This window comes from Sphaeramia orbicularis, chromosome 13, assembly GCF_902148855.1.
Source record: "Sphaeramia orbicularis chromosome 13, fSphaOr1.1, whole genome shotgun sequence".
Lineage (NCBI taxonomy): Eukaryota > Metazoa > Chordata > Actinopteri > Kurtiformes > Apogonidae > Sphaeramia > Sphaeramia orbicularis.
In genome coordinates, this window is record NC_043969.1 from 34,423,712 (window position 1) to 34,441,979 (window position 18,268).

Here is an 18,268-nt window from a genome sequence, read left to right on the forward strand (position 1 = left end):
TTCTACTGTAATAGACGGAAAAAAGGGACAGAAAAAAATTATGAAATTATTCTACATTTTCAGATGACGACCTGTATATAAAAAATCCAACCTTTTAAGGTTGATTTATTAATAAACTGTGTTTTCTTGTAAACAAATGGAAACATAAAAAATAGATATTTATTCCGTTCAGTTTATAGCTTGTCCTGATTTACAGATTTTCACTCTTATTTTGAAGGCGGCTCTTATTTTGAAATCACGCTGGTTTCCGGGTTGCGGCGCGCGAGGTTTGTTTTCGTCGTCGTGTTAGCTTACAAGGAGAAAGCTGACGAATACATATACGCTATTTTATCTAATAATTTTATGATTGTCGTTTACTTTTATCTGAGACCTGCAGTGAGGCATGACAGTCTGCATTTTATTACATCGTCATGGTAAGTCAGAATCATTTTGAATAAACTTTTGTCGTGTTGTTTCCTTTTTTATAAGTTAGCAGTCAGTGTAAACTAACAGTACTGGAGACACTACAGCTAACTAGCATAATCTTATACACAGCTTCGACTCTGAACAAACTGTAGCTAACATTATCTCCTCCATAGTCAGCCTTTTTGTACATTTACCACCACGTAGTCTGTCGTCAGTAACAACTACATAACGTGTGTCTGGAAGCAGAAAAACAGCTAAGCTACACTTTAACAAGAAATCTGAGTATTATTATGTGAAATCTCTCTCTTTTACATCAGTTTACTCTTATCACGTTGGTTTTCCTGTGTGTCTTTGTAGGTATGCAACATAACAAACTTTAGGAAGTATACCTAAGTATCACCTGAAATGGATTTATCCTCTAAAGCCATATACGATGCATTCACGGATGAAATATGGGAAGGTAAGATAACTAAATAACTCAGTTAAACATGTCTGCTTTATAATGTTATAGCTATTTAAGACTTCCAGCATTCATCTGCAACACAAATGGTATGTCGACCACTAGAGCCCGACCGATATGGGATTTTTGGGGCCGATGCCGATACCGATATTGGGAGCTAAAAAGCCGATATCCAATATTGGCCAATAACCGATATATTGGCCGATATATGAAATAAGAGCACTGATCTACACAAGATATAATAATCTTATATTAGATAATTGTGGACAGGTGGATTAACAGTTGCATAAATCTTTGTTTATCGCACAAATATAATTTACACAACTTACAAATGCAAACTATGCAATCACAAAAAATAATAAGAGCAAAAAAAATGTACTTACCACAAAATTATGTTTTCACTCACAAATTTTGATGTGTCTGCCTCACGGCACTACAACTTCTTATGTGGACTAAGGACTAAACTGAGCATGTGCAGAGTGAATTAGGTGAGTCCTAAGTTGTTCCTGATTGGAGCAATTGCAAGAGTTACAACTGACCCGTGTTACAGCTGTCCCCGGTCTCCCCTACACTATTAACACCCAGGCCTGCCTGCAGAATGAAACTGTGAGGTAGACAGGAAGTGTACGGACATGGGTGTGTGTAAGGGGGGTGGATGCTTCATAAGACAGGGGGGGGTTAAGCAGTCCATCCTCATCAGAGCACGCGGCAGCGGTCTGTAATTTTCACCGGTGTGGGGGGTCGGAGCGGGGGGGATAAGCAGTCCATCCTTGTCTGTGATTATGTGATTGTGTGTGGGGTCATTGTCCGAGCAGGAGTGAAAGTGAAACTAACTCGCTTTAAAGTTCCTCTTATTCTCTGGGCAGCACACATACACACAGGAGCAGCGAGCAACAGAATCTCCGCCGCAGCAAAAAAAAGTTAATATATCGGCTACATATTGGCCGATGTAATCAGTCAGGCTCTATCGACCACCCTTGAAAGTGGGAAACTATAGTTTTTCAATTTAGCTTTTCTCTATGCAAAGTCAGTTGCTACATAGTAAAGTGTATCTTCCTGATCATCCCTTATGGACGCCAGGAAAATAAGATCACCAGGTCATTTTATTATACACTGTGATTTCACTGGACTGGACTGGACTAGACTTTAGCTTTCAAATGCAGTGCTCACAGTGTCACAATAAATGTTACAATGTTTACTTTCATAGTAGCATAAATTTTTTTTGACAAGATCATGTGCTGATGATGAGTTGGACCACTGTGTTAAGTCTTCTCCACTACATACCAAAGATCCTCACTGGGGTTCAGGTCTGGACTCTGTTGTGGCCTATGTTTGAAAATTAAGTCTTATGCTTCCTGAATCTCTGAGCCCAATTATTTCTGACATTTTCCAGTACTGTGATGCCAAATTGATGGTTGTCTAAGAAATACGAAGCTACTCACTGTATCAGGATGGCTCTGATGTATTGCTGAGTTAAATCCGTGATGGGACCATTTATTTATTTATTTAATAGTCATGCAGTGTAATTTAATAAACAAATACAAATTATATTTTGTCTACTTTCTGAACTGTCTAACTACATAATTACCTAACATGCCTTGCTACATACAGTATTTACATTTTTAGTGTGCTGGATTTTTTGTAATTAAACGGATGTTGCCAAGTATGACTTGCATCCTTCCCTATTTATGACTGTAGACCTGGGACCATTGGACCCCAACTGGTTTGATGTGCTGACAGCTGAAGCATTCACAAATGATGGTTCAGAGGATCAAGATGACCTGTGTGCCAACCAGGAAGGCAATTTTAAAACTCCTCATGATAAAACTGCTGTGGAAAGTCAGCTGTTTTCAACCCCCAAGGTTTTCAGACACAGTCGAATTGTGTCTCCTGAAATGGAGGATGATCACTCATTCACAGCTGAAAAAGGTATTTTGTTGTTTTGTACTATTAATACAACAGTATGAGTTTAAGCACATTACTCAAACTCAATTTCACAACAATTTCCCTGTGTCATCCCGTAGAGAAAGAAACCTTGCCATGGACTACAACAAGCCCATATTTGTTTCGAATGTCAAAAGAGAGGTGAGATCAGCGACACGTTTTATTTTAGTGTTCAGGGTCATCATTAGTTATTACTGTAGGTTAATCTTATTTTCTTTTTAATTGTTTCCTGCTCCGTGTTCTCACCAAAAAGCTGTGTCTCTTTATATTACTTAAATGATAAAATTTATTTTGATGTATCATTAAGTGTTTTTTAAACAATCCCTCTTACCTTTGAAAATGCCTCTATTGTTTTTTTATTTATTTATTTATTTGTCTTGTTTGTTTAGGATGCCAAGTGCCAGATCTCATGGAGTTTTGCCAACTGAGGACAGTTTAGGTGAGATACAAGTTAATTTGCAATTTACTTTTTACTGTTGAATTATCTTTAACATATTACATTTTTATTTTCATGTATGCAGATTTACTTCATACCCCACAAAAATCTCCAGTAAGTGTCTTTTCTATTGGTTGTAGTTTTTAATGACATTATTTGAATGTGAAATGGCAGTTAACCTTTCCACTTTGTATGTTTTTATTGAAGCAGACTGTCTTTGCCAAACGCATAACTGAAAGCCTTGGTGCACAAATGAACCATGATATATCCTGGACCAGTTCACTGAATACTCCACCAGCACTGCCATCGACTCTGATTTTAAGTGAGTAAATTCTCTATATATTATGAACACATAAGAGTTTTTAAAATCTCTGAATGCAATGCTCATGTAAATACTGTTGTTTCAATGTTATAGCAAGAAAAGAAGAAGATTCTTCCCCACTGAGTCTTTCTTCAGACAAAAATGTTGTTGTAAGTTCAATTTTTACTTTTCCCAAGTCAGTCACAACAGGGGGCTTATTTAACTTGTGAATTATCTAGGTTAAAATATTTGGTTTACTCTGAGCCTACGACTGCAGTGACTATTGAAAGTCATGTATCATGGAACATTTACATCAATAGATCTGAAAGATAAATACTGAATTTGATACATAAAGGGAACAGTGGCAATGCTTTGTTTAAAATATCACACTACACACAGCATTGACATTTCAAATTCTTCCCTATATGTACTTTTTTTCTGTTGTCCAGATTGTTCGGAAGCTTTTTCCTTCTCTTTCAAATGCATCCAGAGTTAAGGCAGTGTCACCAAAGAACAATGTGTGCACAGTTCAAGAAGGTACTGCTTTGTTCTTTTATGTTTTATGTTTTGATAATGTATAAGATGATTTAGTCATTTCAGTTTTGGTTGAAATAACTGTATGTTCTGTAGATTTACATGTGTTGCACAATATAAAAAGACAAAACAATGCTAATTGATCGTATGTAATGAACAGATGGCGTTTCCCTTGAGGCTGCTCAGTATCCAGAGCTGAATGAGACTCTGCAGACTTCAGTGAACCAGAGCGACGGTGTTTGGAAACAGAAGCTACCAGATGCTATTGAGGATGAAGAAGTTCGCAGCACAGTAGCAAGTGTTCTTGATGGAGCTGAAAATGCACTGTCAATCTTCTTTACCAACAGTAGTTCAGCACTGAGAAAAGTGAAAACGGAAAGAATTAAAAGGAGGCAAATTATTCCAACAAAGGAAGATGACTCTGGCTCCATGGATCTCCAAAACAGTTCTGCATCAAATGAACAGAGAACAGCAGATCAGGAACCTGGCAAAGTCCCATTATCCCCACATGTGAAAAAAACAGCAAACACTGAGATTGTTGGAAGTACTCAATGGTCTCCACTGAGTCTATCTGAAATTCCACACATTAGTGTGGATACATCATGCCATGTTGATGTTACTGGCAAATTATCAGATACCAACATATTACCTGAACAGCCACTGTCTTACTCTGATTCTGGCAAACTGGTCAAACAGTACTTGAAAATGACAGACTCTGGGATTACCAAGAAAAAGAGATGTTTTGTTTACACCGTCAAGAGTTCAAAATTACCACAGCAAGAACAAGAAGTACATTCTGAGAACAGTGCATCTTCACCTGGGATTCATATTAACGGTAACATCTGTTTGTACATGAAAAATATTTTTTCATCAACATATAAAGTCTTTTACTTACTTTTTTTATTACTTTAGGAAAAATAAAATATATTGACCAAGTTTGTCATTGTGCTTTATTTCAGGACAAGAACTGAACACAGTGCAGATCAGGAATGTCCCTGATGAAGCAAAGAGATGGAGCATCAACAAAAACATCTCTGAAGAGAAGAATCTGATCCAAAAATGTGAAAATGTCACTGAAGAAAATCTGCCTCCCACTGCACATCTTGACATGTCACAGCTTTGCATTGCTTTTGCACAAGACTTCAGTCAAATGTCAGACCCTGTTAAGAGGAGCTCAGTAGCAGAGGATGCTGTTAGTAATGACTTCTCTCCATCAGCGTGCCTGTCAGCCTTGAAACGAGCTAAGCAGAAAACAAGGCAAGAAAGGCTTCACCGTGACTGTGAAGATGTCAGTAACAATGGACTAATGTCTGCCATTAACCAAAACATTTCCATCAGCGAGGGAACAATAAGCGACAGCGGATTCCAATCTGCTGTAACAGAGATAACTCACATGACTGTATCATTGTCTGCTCTGCCATGCTCAGAGAGAGATGGTCAACAAAAGACAAACTTTCAAACTCAGATCAATAAAATGTGTCATTTCCCACCTAAGAACACCGGAAATGGACAAGTCAGTATCAGTGATAGTGTACAGAAAGCTGAAATGTGTGCAGAGCTTCCTGCTACAGTCACAGAATGTAAGACACTGGGTTCTGATGGAGAGAGCAAACTGAACTCATCAAAACAACTATCCAGCAGTGCAGGAGGAGATGGTGGTAGAATGAATTGTCTTTCAAGTGAAAGAACAGTTTCACTTCCTTCTGCCCTTGCATCAGGATTCAAAACGGCGTCCAATAAGGCATTACATATTTCCTCTGCAAGTCTGGAGAAAGCCAAGCATCTTTTTGATGAAACTGGAGATGAAAGGACTTTGACTGATCAGCCGCCTATTTGTAGCGGTGACATTAAAAATGAATTTTCCATAAGTAATGGATTGAAGAAAGATACAACCTGTAACTCAAACAATCCACTTTCAAATGGAAAGCTTGAGGATATTAGCTGCCATTTAACAGCCTCACAAAAAGCTGATGTAAGAGAACTTTGTAGTCTCCTAGAGGAAGCTGACAGCCAGTTTGAATTTACACAGTTCAAAACTACAAACCTTAACCAGCAATGTCAAGACAATGGAATCTCGTCCCAAAAAGCTGACAAGGAACTTGACCCTGATTTCCTGAATGGTATAGACTTTGATGACAGCTTTAGCTCTGATGCAGAAAAGTCCTTACCTGTGAAGATGACCTTTGACAAATATCATACATCAGACATCACAAGTAAACCATCAGATATCAGTCTGTCAGTTGTGATGAGCAAAGAGAAGTCTTCTACTGGAGACACTGACTTTACCTCTGAGGGCAGAGAGAGTATGATGAGTTTTAATGTAGCTGGACATGATGAAATGAACAAGGCAGACAATAAAAGTTCTTCATTGTTTTGTGAGGGATTTAAAACTGCACGGGGAAGTGTTTTGAAAGTATCAAAGACGTGTCTGAGCAAAGCTAGGGCTTTGTTTGCAGATTTAGAAGCAAATTCTGTGATTGATAAGAAATTAATAGATGTGCCTCTTAGAAAATCTGAGCAAAGGTGTGATGTGGTGTTAAGCACCGGTCAGACTGAACTGAAACTCACTTCCAATGACAAGCATTGTGCTGTAGCAAGCAGAGAGGTCACAGGCATTAGAGACGATCCTGCTCCAAACAGTTTGGAGTTCAGCAAAATAACGACAACTGCATCTCCAAGTGGGTTCAAGATGGCCAGTGGAAAAGGGATTTGTATCTCTGCAAAAGCCATGCAAGAAGCCAAAACCCTCTTCAAAGACTGTGATCTTGTCGATCAGAAAAATGGGTCGTTAGTAAAGCACATCACTGGGAGTGATAAGAATATCATTTCAAAACCTAAAAATGTTCAAGGAGTTAAAGAAATTATTTCTGAAGATCTAGGGAAGAACAAAGGATCCAGGATTGAAAATGTGACAGATGAACATGGTGGACACCATGCAGAGACTCTGCATAATGATGCTACGGAAATGTACAAGGCTGGTTGTAACCATTCTCCGGTCTTAAGACATTCCAATTCTCTCCATGGAAACCCGTCTGCACCTGCAGAGCCTCTCTCTATCCTCATGTGCCCAGCATCAGGGAACACATATTCTTCTGCTGTTGAGGATTGGAACAAGGGCAATGTGTTTTGGACAGCCAGTGGAAAGAAATTATGTGTTTCAGCTGCTGCAACAGAAAAAGCAAAGTCTCTCTTGAATGAAGTAGATATTTGTGAGGAGACAAATAAACAACCTATACCCAAAGACAGTTTGTCAAAAACAGGAAATCTACCCAATCACGTTGAGAGATTACCACCACAAAACAGCAAATTTAAGACAGCCAGAGGCAAAGGAGTTCTAATTTCACCTGCATGTCTGAAAAAAGCAAAGTCTCTTTTGAGTGAATGTGATAAACCTGACGACAAATCCAGTTTGAATCAACCGTATCCCAAACTTACAATTAATGGTCCACTACCAAGGAATAGGGGATTTCTTGCAGCTAGTGGAAAATCAGTGGCAATTTCGACCGAAGCCCTCCAGAAGGCCAAAGCTCTGTTTGATGACATCAGTTTTAAAGCTGAGACTCCAGCTGCTTCAGACACGACGGATGCAATGCCCGAACACGGCCAAACTAACACAGAGAAAATTCTGAAAGGTTTCAAAACAGCAGGGGGTGCAAAAGTCTATTTGTGTGATGATGGTGGTACTTCAACAAATTCACTGCAAAGGGCAGATGACTGTATCAAACAGCTTGATGTTCTTCACAGCAGTGATAACGTTTCAGAAAAACCTCCACCTGCTGAGAGCGGGAGTGCAGGAGAGACGAGAATGAGAAACATTGAAAGACCTCAAATAAAAACTTTTCAACAGACTGCCAAGGGATGTAATAATAGTATTGGTCCAGTTGTTACCCATGAAAGGTTGCAGCATAATAATGATGTTGAAATTACCAACTCTTCAATTTCAACGGATGCACCAACTTTACACAGACAGTCATTTTTACCCCAGAGCACTGGTAGTGGATTCTGTACAGCTAGTGGTAAAAAAGTATCCGTATCAGATGAAGCAATGACTAAGGCAAAATTGCTATTGAATGAAAACCCTACATTTGAAGAAATAAGCACAAAAGAAAATGCTTTACCACCGCACAACAGCAGCTTTAAGACAGCCAGTGGCAAAGGAGTTATCATTTCACCTGCAGCTCTGAACAAAGCAAAATGTCTGTTGAATGAATGCGATGAAACTGAGGACAAATCCAGCATGAATCGAACACATTCCAAACCTACAGTGAATACTTTACCACCAAAGAACAGTGGATTCCAGACAGCTGCTGGAAAAAGAGTCACGGTTTCAGTTTCGGCACTCCAAAAAGCTCAATCCTTTCTGAGTGAATTTAATGCAGTTGGAGACGAAACCAGTCTGAAACAAACATACCCCAAAGTTCCAGTTAATGATGCACCACCCAGGAATAATGGATTTCTGTCTGCCAGAGGTAAACCAGTGGCATTTTCTGCCGAAGCCCTCCAGAAGGCCAAAGCACTCTTTGATGACATGAGCTTCACTACAGAGATGCCAGCTGCTTCAGACGTAAAGAAGAATGAAGAAAAACTTCCCAATCACACAAAGAAAATACAGTGTGGCTTCACAACAGCAGGGGGAGCAAAAGTCCATGTGCCAAAGAAACACCTTGAAAAAGTAAAGCATCTCTGGAAAGATTTTTTTGATGGGCAGTGTCCTGATTCAGATTCATATGTATTAGGCTCCAGTAAGTCTGATCCATCGAAAGTGAAATATTTAAAAGAAACCTCAAGTCTCGTCTCAGCAGGTGAGAAAGATGGACCTACTGAAGAAATCCACCCCCACGAGGATGAATCACATTGGTCTCTGCTTGAGATCGACTGTGCAAATAAAGTTCCTCAAGACCCAAGTATCTCTAGTACAAATAAATGTAACATACCTGCAAGTATGCAAGACTGTGAGATAAACCCAACAAGCAGCAGTGAGACTCAAAATGTGAAGGCAAAACACTCTTCAGTTGTAAACATTCAGTCATCTGTTTGCAATGGCTACACTGAAACTCAGCAGAAGTTTCTTGCACAGGAAGCTCTGGACTGTACAATGGCCTTATTAGAGGATGAAGGTCTGGCAGGTCAGAGTCTGACAGTGAATTTAGAAAACATCTCTCTTCAAAATGGCCCAAAGACCAGTGTTATATCTGTAGGGGCAAAAAAGGGAACCGGGAAAAGAGCAGTGGAGGATGCAGATCTCACTGGTAAGTGTCAGTGTTTTTTTTTTTCTCTATTAATATTCAGGTAACATACGTATTTTAGACATTGAAGTACTATAGAACCATATTCAGCACTACAGAACCTTCTAATTTTCCACTGCCTTTATCTTAGGTCAGCCTCCCCTGAAAAGACAGTTGTTGGAAGAGTTTGACAGAACTGTTAATAAACCAAACAGATCCGCTCTTCATCCAGAAAAAAGCTGTCCATACGGTAAAGAGCTGGGCCAGTAACAAATGATTAAATAATCTACTATTACCCTTCGAAGTAAATAACTGTTTTTCTTATAATTAAGGTGTAATGAACGACAGGCGAGTTTTCAAGTACAGTGTTTCACTTCATCCAAACATCACAAAGATACCCAGGTAAGATGTGTGTTACTGTCTGACCTTGTTTTGAAGCTTCTGGAGTAAGTTTTCTACCCACTGTGCTGTTTGCTTTATTTTACAGAAGTGGGAAGAGTCATGTAGAGACCAAACTGCAAAAACCAACAACACAGTCAGTAGCAGAGCACACGACCCCAGCCGACAGTAGGTCAGCTCATGTCAAGGTGTCAGCATTTGTTCCTCCCTTCCTAAACAATACAAAAACACAGACTCAGAAGAACAATGTGCACAAAGACAACAGAAGAACGTCGTCTGTATTTGTCCCTCCATTTAAAAAACAAAGAACTGTTGTCCAAGACAGCTCCGTTAAGCCACAGAAAGACGAGGAACAACATAACCTTGTCACTGTGACACCTTCTGACAGCAATACTTGTGTATTGCTTGCAAACAAGACACAAAGTATTATGGGTGTGGCTGACAATAAAAGCAAAGAGGACATTCACACACAAGGGCTGCCTGACTCTACAAACACTAATCCTACCAAGTGTCAACACCTTCTTGGTAGCTGTGGAACAGAAATGTCTGCAGAAAAGGCATCAAATGTGACAGACATGTCAAGTAGAAGTCAAGGTAAATAAGTTGGTACGATACAGCATAACTACTCATGATAACAGAAAAAGTCTTTGTGTATTAATGGTTAAATCTTTATTCACAGAAATTATTCAGAACTTTCAGAACATAGAGCTGGCACGAGATATGCAAGACATGAGGATCAGAAAAAAGAAGCGTCAGAACATTCGACCTCTTCCAGGAAGCTTGTTTCTGACCAAAACCTCAAGGGTGTCAAGGATCACATTCACTGCAGCAGTGAATGGAAAGCCCCCTGCAAGATACACCCAAAAACAGGTAAAGAGCGAAGGAAAAGGAAAACAGGACAATAATGTTACTGTCTTTTGAAGCGACTTATTTTTGTTCAAATGAAATCTGAGTCATGAAGAGGTTTCCGTTCTGATTTGTAGTTGTATGGACATGGAGTTCATCAGCATGTATCTGAGATCACCAGCGAGGCGGCGGAAGCTTTTCGCTTCAATTTACTGCAGTTCCTCAAACAGGAAGCTTTTATAGATGGAGGTGGTGTGCAGCTCGCTGATGGAGGCTGGCTGATCCCCAGCAATGATGGGACTGCAGGAAAAGAGGAGTTCTATAGGTAACAGTGAATTTGCAAGAATAACTAGGTGCATATTCAGACATGCAGATAAATGCAATTAAAGTTATGTTTGTACAGAGCACTGTGTGACACACCAGGGGTTGATCCGAAACTGGCCAGTGAGGAGTGGGTGTACAACCACTACCGGTGGATAGTGTGGAAGCTGGCGTCCATGGAAAGATCCTTTCCTGTGATGATGGGCAGCCTCTGTCTCACCCCAGAGCAGGTTCTTCTGCAGCTCAAGTACAGGTATGTTTACATATGTGATTGACAGCTGTAAATACTGACCACTGATCAGATTCAGCCTGGACCAACCTGCTCCTCTACTCACTGTCTCAACACAAAAGCTTGAAAAAGTGGTTTCACTTTTCCACAGCAACTTGAAACATCAGTTTTACTATCTTTACATTTAGTCTTTTGATTTGGACCATGAGGAGAGAGCTGTGCATGTTGTGCATTCTCACACTGTAGCATTCCATCCCCTGATTTGGGCTTCTGCAGCTTTCAGTTAAACTCTGATTTATTTTATGTCCCATTGTTAATTGTTTGGTACTCTGCAAGTTGCAGTGAAACGATTGTTGTCACTTGTGTTTTGCATTCTGGAGTGTGTTGTAGCAACTGCAGCTACTTGGGTCTATAGAAGTAGTAATTTATTGGAGAATGTTCTCCCAGAAATATGCACTAGTCTGGTACCGCAGACTTTCTTGGATTTACTGTCCTCTACCTCAGACACATCAGATCAATAAGCACAGTGAATGCTCTCCCTTGGTTTGCAGTTAATGGTGAATTTGTTTTTTTTCTTAAATTTTTCTTTTTTGTACAAACAAAAGGTAAAACACAAAATACACAAACTCGTGAACTGATTTGGACCAGAGTGAAAAAAAACTATAGGTGTGTTAACACCCTTAAATTACATTTCTTAATATGCTTACTGCTTAACAGGAAATCCTATTGGCATAGTATACCATTAAAACTTTGAAAAATAGCACAGATGTTTTTATTAGAAACATATTCCAGTATAATTTATACCAAGAAGTAGAATTGAATGTTAATTATTCATCTAGGAAGGGCTTTGTTCATTAGGTTTTCTGTCTGTTGGTTTATGCAGCAGGATGATTAAATGTTAGAAGTTCCCTGCTATTTAATCAAACCCACTTACTTAGAATATTTTTAAGAAATCTGTTCTTTTAATGAATTTGCTTGTAATGTAATGATTTGTCCTTGGCCCATGTACTACCCTTCTGGGTTTTCTTGAAATCACTTCATTATTTGTATCCAGTCCCCATGAAAAACCTACAAACAAACCAACAAAACACTAGAGGACTTTGTGTCCTTGATGGTATGCGCCCTAGCAACCAGACCCTTCTAGTTAATTACATTTTTTATTTTAACTCAATTTTAACTGAACGCTTCCCTTCCAGAATATTTCATGGCTATTCTTTTTTCAGATATGATGTCGAGGTGGACCACAGCCGCAGGCCAGCCCTGAGAAAGATCATGGAAAAGGATGACACGGCTGCAAAAACCCTGGTTCTCTGTGTTTGTGGCATCGTCTCCGGTGGTCGCTCCCCGAACAAACAGAGTCGAACAGAACCCAGGACCCCTCAGGGTGTTTCTGCCAAGCCTGAAAACTCCTCTGCAGTCTTATGGCTCACAGATGGATGGTATGCCATCAAAGCCCAACTGGATGACCCCCTGACTGCCATGCTTCACAAAGGTCGACTTGCTGTGGGTGGGAAGTTGATCATCCATGGGGCTCAGCTGGTGGGATCCCAAGATGCTTGCTCCCCTTTAGAGGCACCTGAATCTCTAATATTAAAGGTATTCAAAGAGGGTCATCACACATGGTCCATCATATGAGTTCAACTAACATTACACTTACGTCACTTGTTTTTGGTTTTAGATCGGTGCAAATAGCAGCAGACCCGTCCGGTGGGACACTAAACTGGGATTCCACAGGGACCCTCGGCCGTTCCTGCTCCCTATCTCCTCTTTGTACAGTAACGGAGGGCCAGTAGGATGTGTGGACATTGTCATACTGAGAAGCTACCCCATACAGGTTAGTTATGTCATGCATTATTTAAGATATTACAACAGTTCACTTTGTTAGTCCTTTCTGAGAGTGTGCTTGTCATGTTTTCTTAGTGGATGGAACGCAAACCAGATGGAGGCGTTGTGTTCCGTTCTGAACGCGCAGAAGAGAAGGAGGCAAGACGTTACAACAGCCACAAGCAGAAAGCTATGGAGATGGTTTTTGCGAAGATTCAAGCTGAGTTTGAAAATGAAGGGAAAGGTAGAGATTTTGTTTTTAGCTTGTTAGTAACACGCTGCTCTTGAGTGATATTTTGCTTTTTTTAAATGGAATTATGCATTTTAAAATCTTTCCCTGTGGTCTACATAAACTGTAAATGCTATGCTTGGGTCTGAATTCTTCATTAATTCAACTCCACATGTCCATCTTCAACCCTATTTCTGAGTAATGACACCAGAAAGGTTGTTTTTAGCGCTGGCCCTTTAAATGCAAATGAGCCTCTTCATACCCCACCCCCTCCAGGTTGCTGCTCTGTCCTGTTCAACCAACAACTGAACATTTTAGGTAATCGGCTCGAAGTTTAGACATATTTCCAGTATGGACTACAACCGCTGCTGCTGACAAACAGTTATGGCATACTCGGAGAAATGTTCGTCAGAAGTCTTGACCTTATATGTACAAATGTCATGACGTAACTAGTCATAGACGTAACAAATTAAGCACGAATTAAAACGGGTTGTAGAAATCCACCCAATTTTTGCCAAAAATGAATATAAAGATAGCTTTGCAGCACCTGGAGGGTTCAAATTCAAAGTTTTTGAACTATTGGGGTCCTTAAATACACAAAAAAAAATGTACTAAAGACTGATAAAAGTGGGTTTAGCAAAATATGACCCCTTTAACAATTTACCATCTTCAGGAAATATGAAACCTCAGCGCAGAAGACGGACAGTGAGTCATCAGGATCTTGCAAGGCTGCAGGACGGAGAAGAGCTACATGAAGCATTGGGGGATGATGCAGCCTACATTGAGGTGATAATAAATGTCCTTTGCAATGTGTGAATATGGATCATACCCTGAAGAACCCTCCTTTTGGCCTAATTTTTCTGTACTCTTTACCTCCATGCATAAGGCTCATTTGAGTGAAACACAGTTGGAGACTCTGCAAAGCTACAGACGTTCTCTGATGGAGAAGAAGCAGGCAGAGCTGCAGGACCGGTACCGTCGAGCTCTGGAAGCTGCAGAGGACAGTGAAGGCAGCTGCCCAAAGAGGGACGTTACTCCTGTATGGAGACTCAGCATCTCAGACTCTATGGATCAAACAGGCAACAGTGGTGTGTGTTCATGTCTGCGTTTTGAACTCTTGTGCACTGAAATACTCAATGAAATTACGTTAATGATCACTTTTTGTTTCAGTTTACCAGTTGAACCTCTGGCAGCCGTCCTCAGATCTGCAGTCTTTACTGAAGGAAGGCTGTCGGTACAAAGTCTATAACCTCACAACGTCTGATGGGAAGAAACGTGGCGGGAGCTCAAGTGTTCAGCTCACTGCCACAAAGAAAACACAGTTCCAGGACGTACAGGTACCAGTACAGCATACATTTATTCCCTCTGCCATCAGGCTGCTGAATGAGTCAGGGTTGTAGGGTGCCTGCTTAGTTATCGTTAGTTCTTTTTTCCTTTTCCTGGAGATGTTGTAAGCATCTGCACATGTATAAACTAATGATCGCATTAAGCTGCTCACACTGACACAGTGTGCATGTGTATGATGATGATGTCTGTTTTCTTTTTTGAATACTGTTCTATAGGGGTGTAAGAAAATATCAGTTCTGCAATATATTGCGATATTTCATGTTACAATACTGTATCGATATTACAAAGTACTGTATCGATATTTTTAGGTATTTATTTAAATGCAGATATTGTGGAGGTTCATTTTAGTTTTTTTCTTTTTCTTTTTTGTTTATATTTTATTTATTAATATTTAACACTTTTATTAAATAATGGTTGTTCCCTTTTTTTGGGATTGCACAAAAATAATGTTATGATGTTAGTTACGAACTAATAGAATATGAACATTTGAGCAGGATCTTGAACTGTAATGTCTGTAAAACATAATTTAAGTTTTAACATAGGGAAATTTTGTGATAGAGCATTAGATCTTTTTGTGTAAATGTGTTTAGTATTTGTGCATATTTCTGGTGTAATTCAATTCTTCCAGGAAATAATCTTTTAAAAAAGAAACAAAACTACTAAAAAAAATTGCCTGTTTGACAGTATCGTGATTTATCGTATCATGATCCTAGTATTGTGATTTGTATCGTTTCGCCAGATTCTTGCCACTACACACCCCTACTGCTCTATGATCCACTCAAACCGTATTGCAGACTGTTAACAGGTAACAATAAGACTTTAATAAACACAGGATCTGTAAATGATGTTTTTAATGTCACTCAGGCTTCTCAGGAATGGTTATCAGCACGTTTTCAGCCCAGAGAATCTGTCAGTTTTGTGGATCTTCAAAACCCAGATTTCCAGCCACTTTGCGGAGAAGTTGATCTCACAGGATTCATCATCAGTGTCATAGATGAGCAAGGTAGATGTTTCTTTTGTTTCCTAATTATTTCAACATGTGTAACACTATTTACTTAAACTTGTCTGTACTTTTTTGACACAGGTTCTTCTCCTGCTTTTTACCTGGCGGATGAGAGGCTGAACTTTGTTAAAATTCGCTGTTTTAGCAGCTTTGCACAATCTGGTGTAGAGGATATTGTGAAACCACGAGTGTTGTTGGCATTGAGCAACCTACAGCTGAGAGGACAGTCCACGTTTCCCACTCCGGTCGTGTACGCTGGAGATCTGACTGTCTTCTCAACAAATCCCAAGGAAGTACATCTGCAGAAATCACTCAGCCATTTTAGAGACTGTGTCCAGGTACAGTCCACTATCATAAAAATGTGCTTTTTAGTCAGTGGTGTGGATGCTTAAAAGTCAAAGATGACAAGATCAGACAGACTTCACTGCTCAAAAGTGTCACAACAACCACATTTTTTTTTCAGTTTTATTGAACTTTCAGCAGCTCTAGACAAGTAAATGACCTAAAATGAAGTATAGCTCAATCCCTAATGAAGAGGTTTTTAAAAAAAGGTTTAGGTTATCAAATGTAATGTCAGTCATAAAAAAGGGTATTTTCTTTTCAGCATCAAAATCAGGTTAAAATCTGAAAATTGATGAAAACATTTCCTGTTAATGTTTATGCGCTTTTTTAATTACTTTGAAACCTTCTGTCTGTTTATTAGCAATGGTACTGAACAAACTGTTGTTACACCCTGTGATGCCTTAATTGGACAATATTCCACTGCAGGAAATATTTTATTGCTATAATAAAGGACAGACAGATGATTATAACTCTTAAAATGGAGATTTGGTTTAAAAAAAAAAAAAAAAGGCCAATATTTTAGCTGTTACCTGCATGAAAATTCTAAACGATGAATAAGTTACATGATCTCTTAAATATTAAGATAATATTAAAAATGAACATTGTTGCTTTAATGCTTTTCCACTTCCACTCTTTCTTTTCTCTGTCTCAAAGTTTAATAGATGAAAAGAGGTGGTGGTGAATAAAACTTTTTGGGAGCTCACAGGTTGTGAAGGCCTTATCTGATTATTTCAAAGTTGAATAGAACCACATCCCTGTGATCAACCTTTTAAGTTGTTTTTTGTTAAAGTATTTTATATTATGACTGAACAATCATCACATTGTAGAATCACCATTAACAATAGCCTAATTGTCCTTAAAAGTGATACTCACAGACACAGACGACCTAACCTTCCTCTTCTTTCTGTTTCAAGTTTGAATCATAGGACTGTAAATTTCATTGTGTGTTTTCAGGCTCAAGGGAACTTCTTTGTAACGGCTGAAGAAAAGCTTTCACACATGGTTACATCTGATGGTTTCAGTGCCATCTCATCTCCAGCTCTGCAACCTCCAACTCCTGCACCTACTACAGAGAAAAGACAGGATGCAAAAACAAATGTGAGTCCAAGTTTATTGGATATTTTTTTAGAATCATGTACATGTTTAATATAAAAATAAAAAATAATCTGTCTTTGGAAGCAGGTAACATCTCAGCAGCCAAACAGAATCCTCGGAGCATTCACACCAGTGAGCTGGAAACCCGCTCCACCAAACAGCTCAGCAGAGAAAGATCCAAAAAGCCTGAAGAGGAGAAGAGCTCTGGATTATCTGTCTCGGATCCCATCTCCACCACCTCTGCCTCATCTGAGTTCAGGGACGACGCCGTGTGTAAAAAAGACATTCAACCCCCCTCGGAGGTCTGGGACACCCAGCACTTTAAAAACTGTACAGACTCCAGCTCCCAAACCTCCTGTTTTACCTGTGGAGGACGGATGGGTGAACGATGAAGAACTGGCCATGATTGATACACAGAAATTGTGTGCTGGTGATTTACCCTAGCTCATTTAAAAAAAAAAAAAAAAAAAAAAAGCCAGTGATGACTAATATTTGCACTACTACTTTTAAAAGCTGTACAAATGTAAAGACATATTGTATATTCTGTGTTTTTGTAGTGTCATGGAATTTATTAAAGATGTGAGATCTTATCACAACAGTTAAACTATGCCAACTCTTAATACTGTAACTATAGTTTTAATTGTGTGATTTGTTTTTCATAGTAAACATCAGTAAAATACATTTATTGCCAGCATATTGAAATTTCATCCCGCATTTCTTCAGTTTATCTCCAGTTTGCTGATATGTTGTTACTGTTTATTTCTAAGCCCATTCTTAAATGATGAAATTAAGCTTTTATCATATTTAAGAAAAAAAGTGAAGTATAAAAACAATTATTATGCCTTATTAATGTTATCAATAGCCTTGTTAAATTACTCCGACTAAACTGGAGTATATTTAATATGTCTGGAAAGAGGATGAGACAAAAGAAATATACACAACCTAGCCTTAAAACTCCTTTGGGTGGAAAGTGTATAAATGCATTTCTTATGAATATACTCAGTAAAGGAGGTAATTTCAGTGAAAGCAATGTCTCAAATTGACTTTTTACAGTGAAGTAAAGCTAAAAGCATGTACTTAAACTTTTGATGATGTAAATCTACAACTACTTATAACATTTTTTTTAAAAAATTTATTGAATTATACATTTACATAAACATGTACTTGGACATAAAGAACCACAGACAATACAAAAATCAAATTTGGAGAAAAGTGTCTGGCAAACGCATAAACATATTACACAGCAAACCTATTAAACAAAAGAAAACAAGGCAAAATCATTAAAAAAAAAAAGACAACACCGACAGAATAATTATCAACTTCTCTTT

General features: G+C 38.9%; 1 protein-coding gene across 1 annotated transcript; it reads left to right on the forward strand.

The window, feature by feature from the left end:
- The first annotated feature begins 272 nt into the window (after positions 1-272).
- Positions 273-17,414, forward strand: brca2 (BRCA2 DNA repair associated). The gene is made up of 27 exons (XM_030151904.1): positions 273-413; positions 763-865; positions 2,564-2,794; positions 2,890-2,950; positions 3,199-3,248; positions 3,331-3,359; positions 3,453-3,567; positions 3,661-3,716; positions 3,996-4,083; positions 4,241-4,915; positions 5,040-9,329; positions 9,457-9,555; positions 9,638-9,707; positions 9,793-10,298; positions 10,384-10,574; positions 10,688-10,875; positions 10,954-11,124; positions 12,324-12,696; positions 12,779-12,934; positions 13,021-13,168; positions 13,827-13,939; positions 14,040-14,241; positions 14,324-14,490; positions 15,365-15,503; positions 15,585-15,841; positions 16,800-16,943; positions 17,028-17,414. The coding sequence occupies exons 2-27, from the start codon at positions 811-813 to the stop codon at positions 17,382-17,384; spliced, it is 8,931 nt and encodes a 2,976-aa protein (XP_030007764.1). The 5' UTR covers positions 273-413; positions 763-810; the 3' UTR covers positions 17,385-17,414.
- The last annotated feature ends 854 nt before the right edge of the window (positions 17,415-18,268 follow it).

What these genes read in the sequence shown, in the direction of transcription:
- brca2 (XM_030151904.1), top strand. Translation starts at nt 811, where the DNA reads ATGGATTTATCCTCTAAAGCCATATACGATGCATTCACGGATGAAATA. An exon ending in TGTGTGCACAGTTCAAGAAG is followed by an intron (nt 4,084 to 4,240) that starts GTACTGCTTTGT and finishes TGTAATGAACAG; the next exon opens with ATGGCGTTTCCCTTGAGGCT. An exon ending in CTGAATCTCTAATATTAAAG is followed by an intron (nt 12,697 to 12,778) that starts GTATTCAAAGAG and finishes TTTTGGTTTTAG; the next exon opens with ATCGGTGCAAATAGCAGCAG.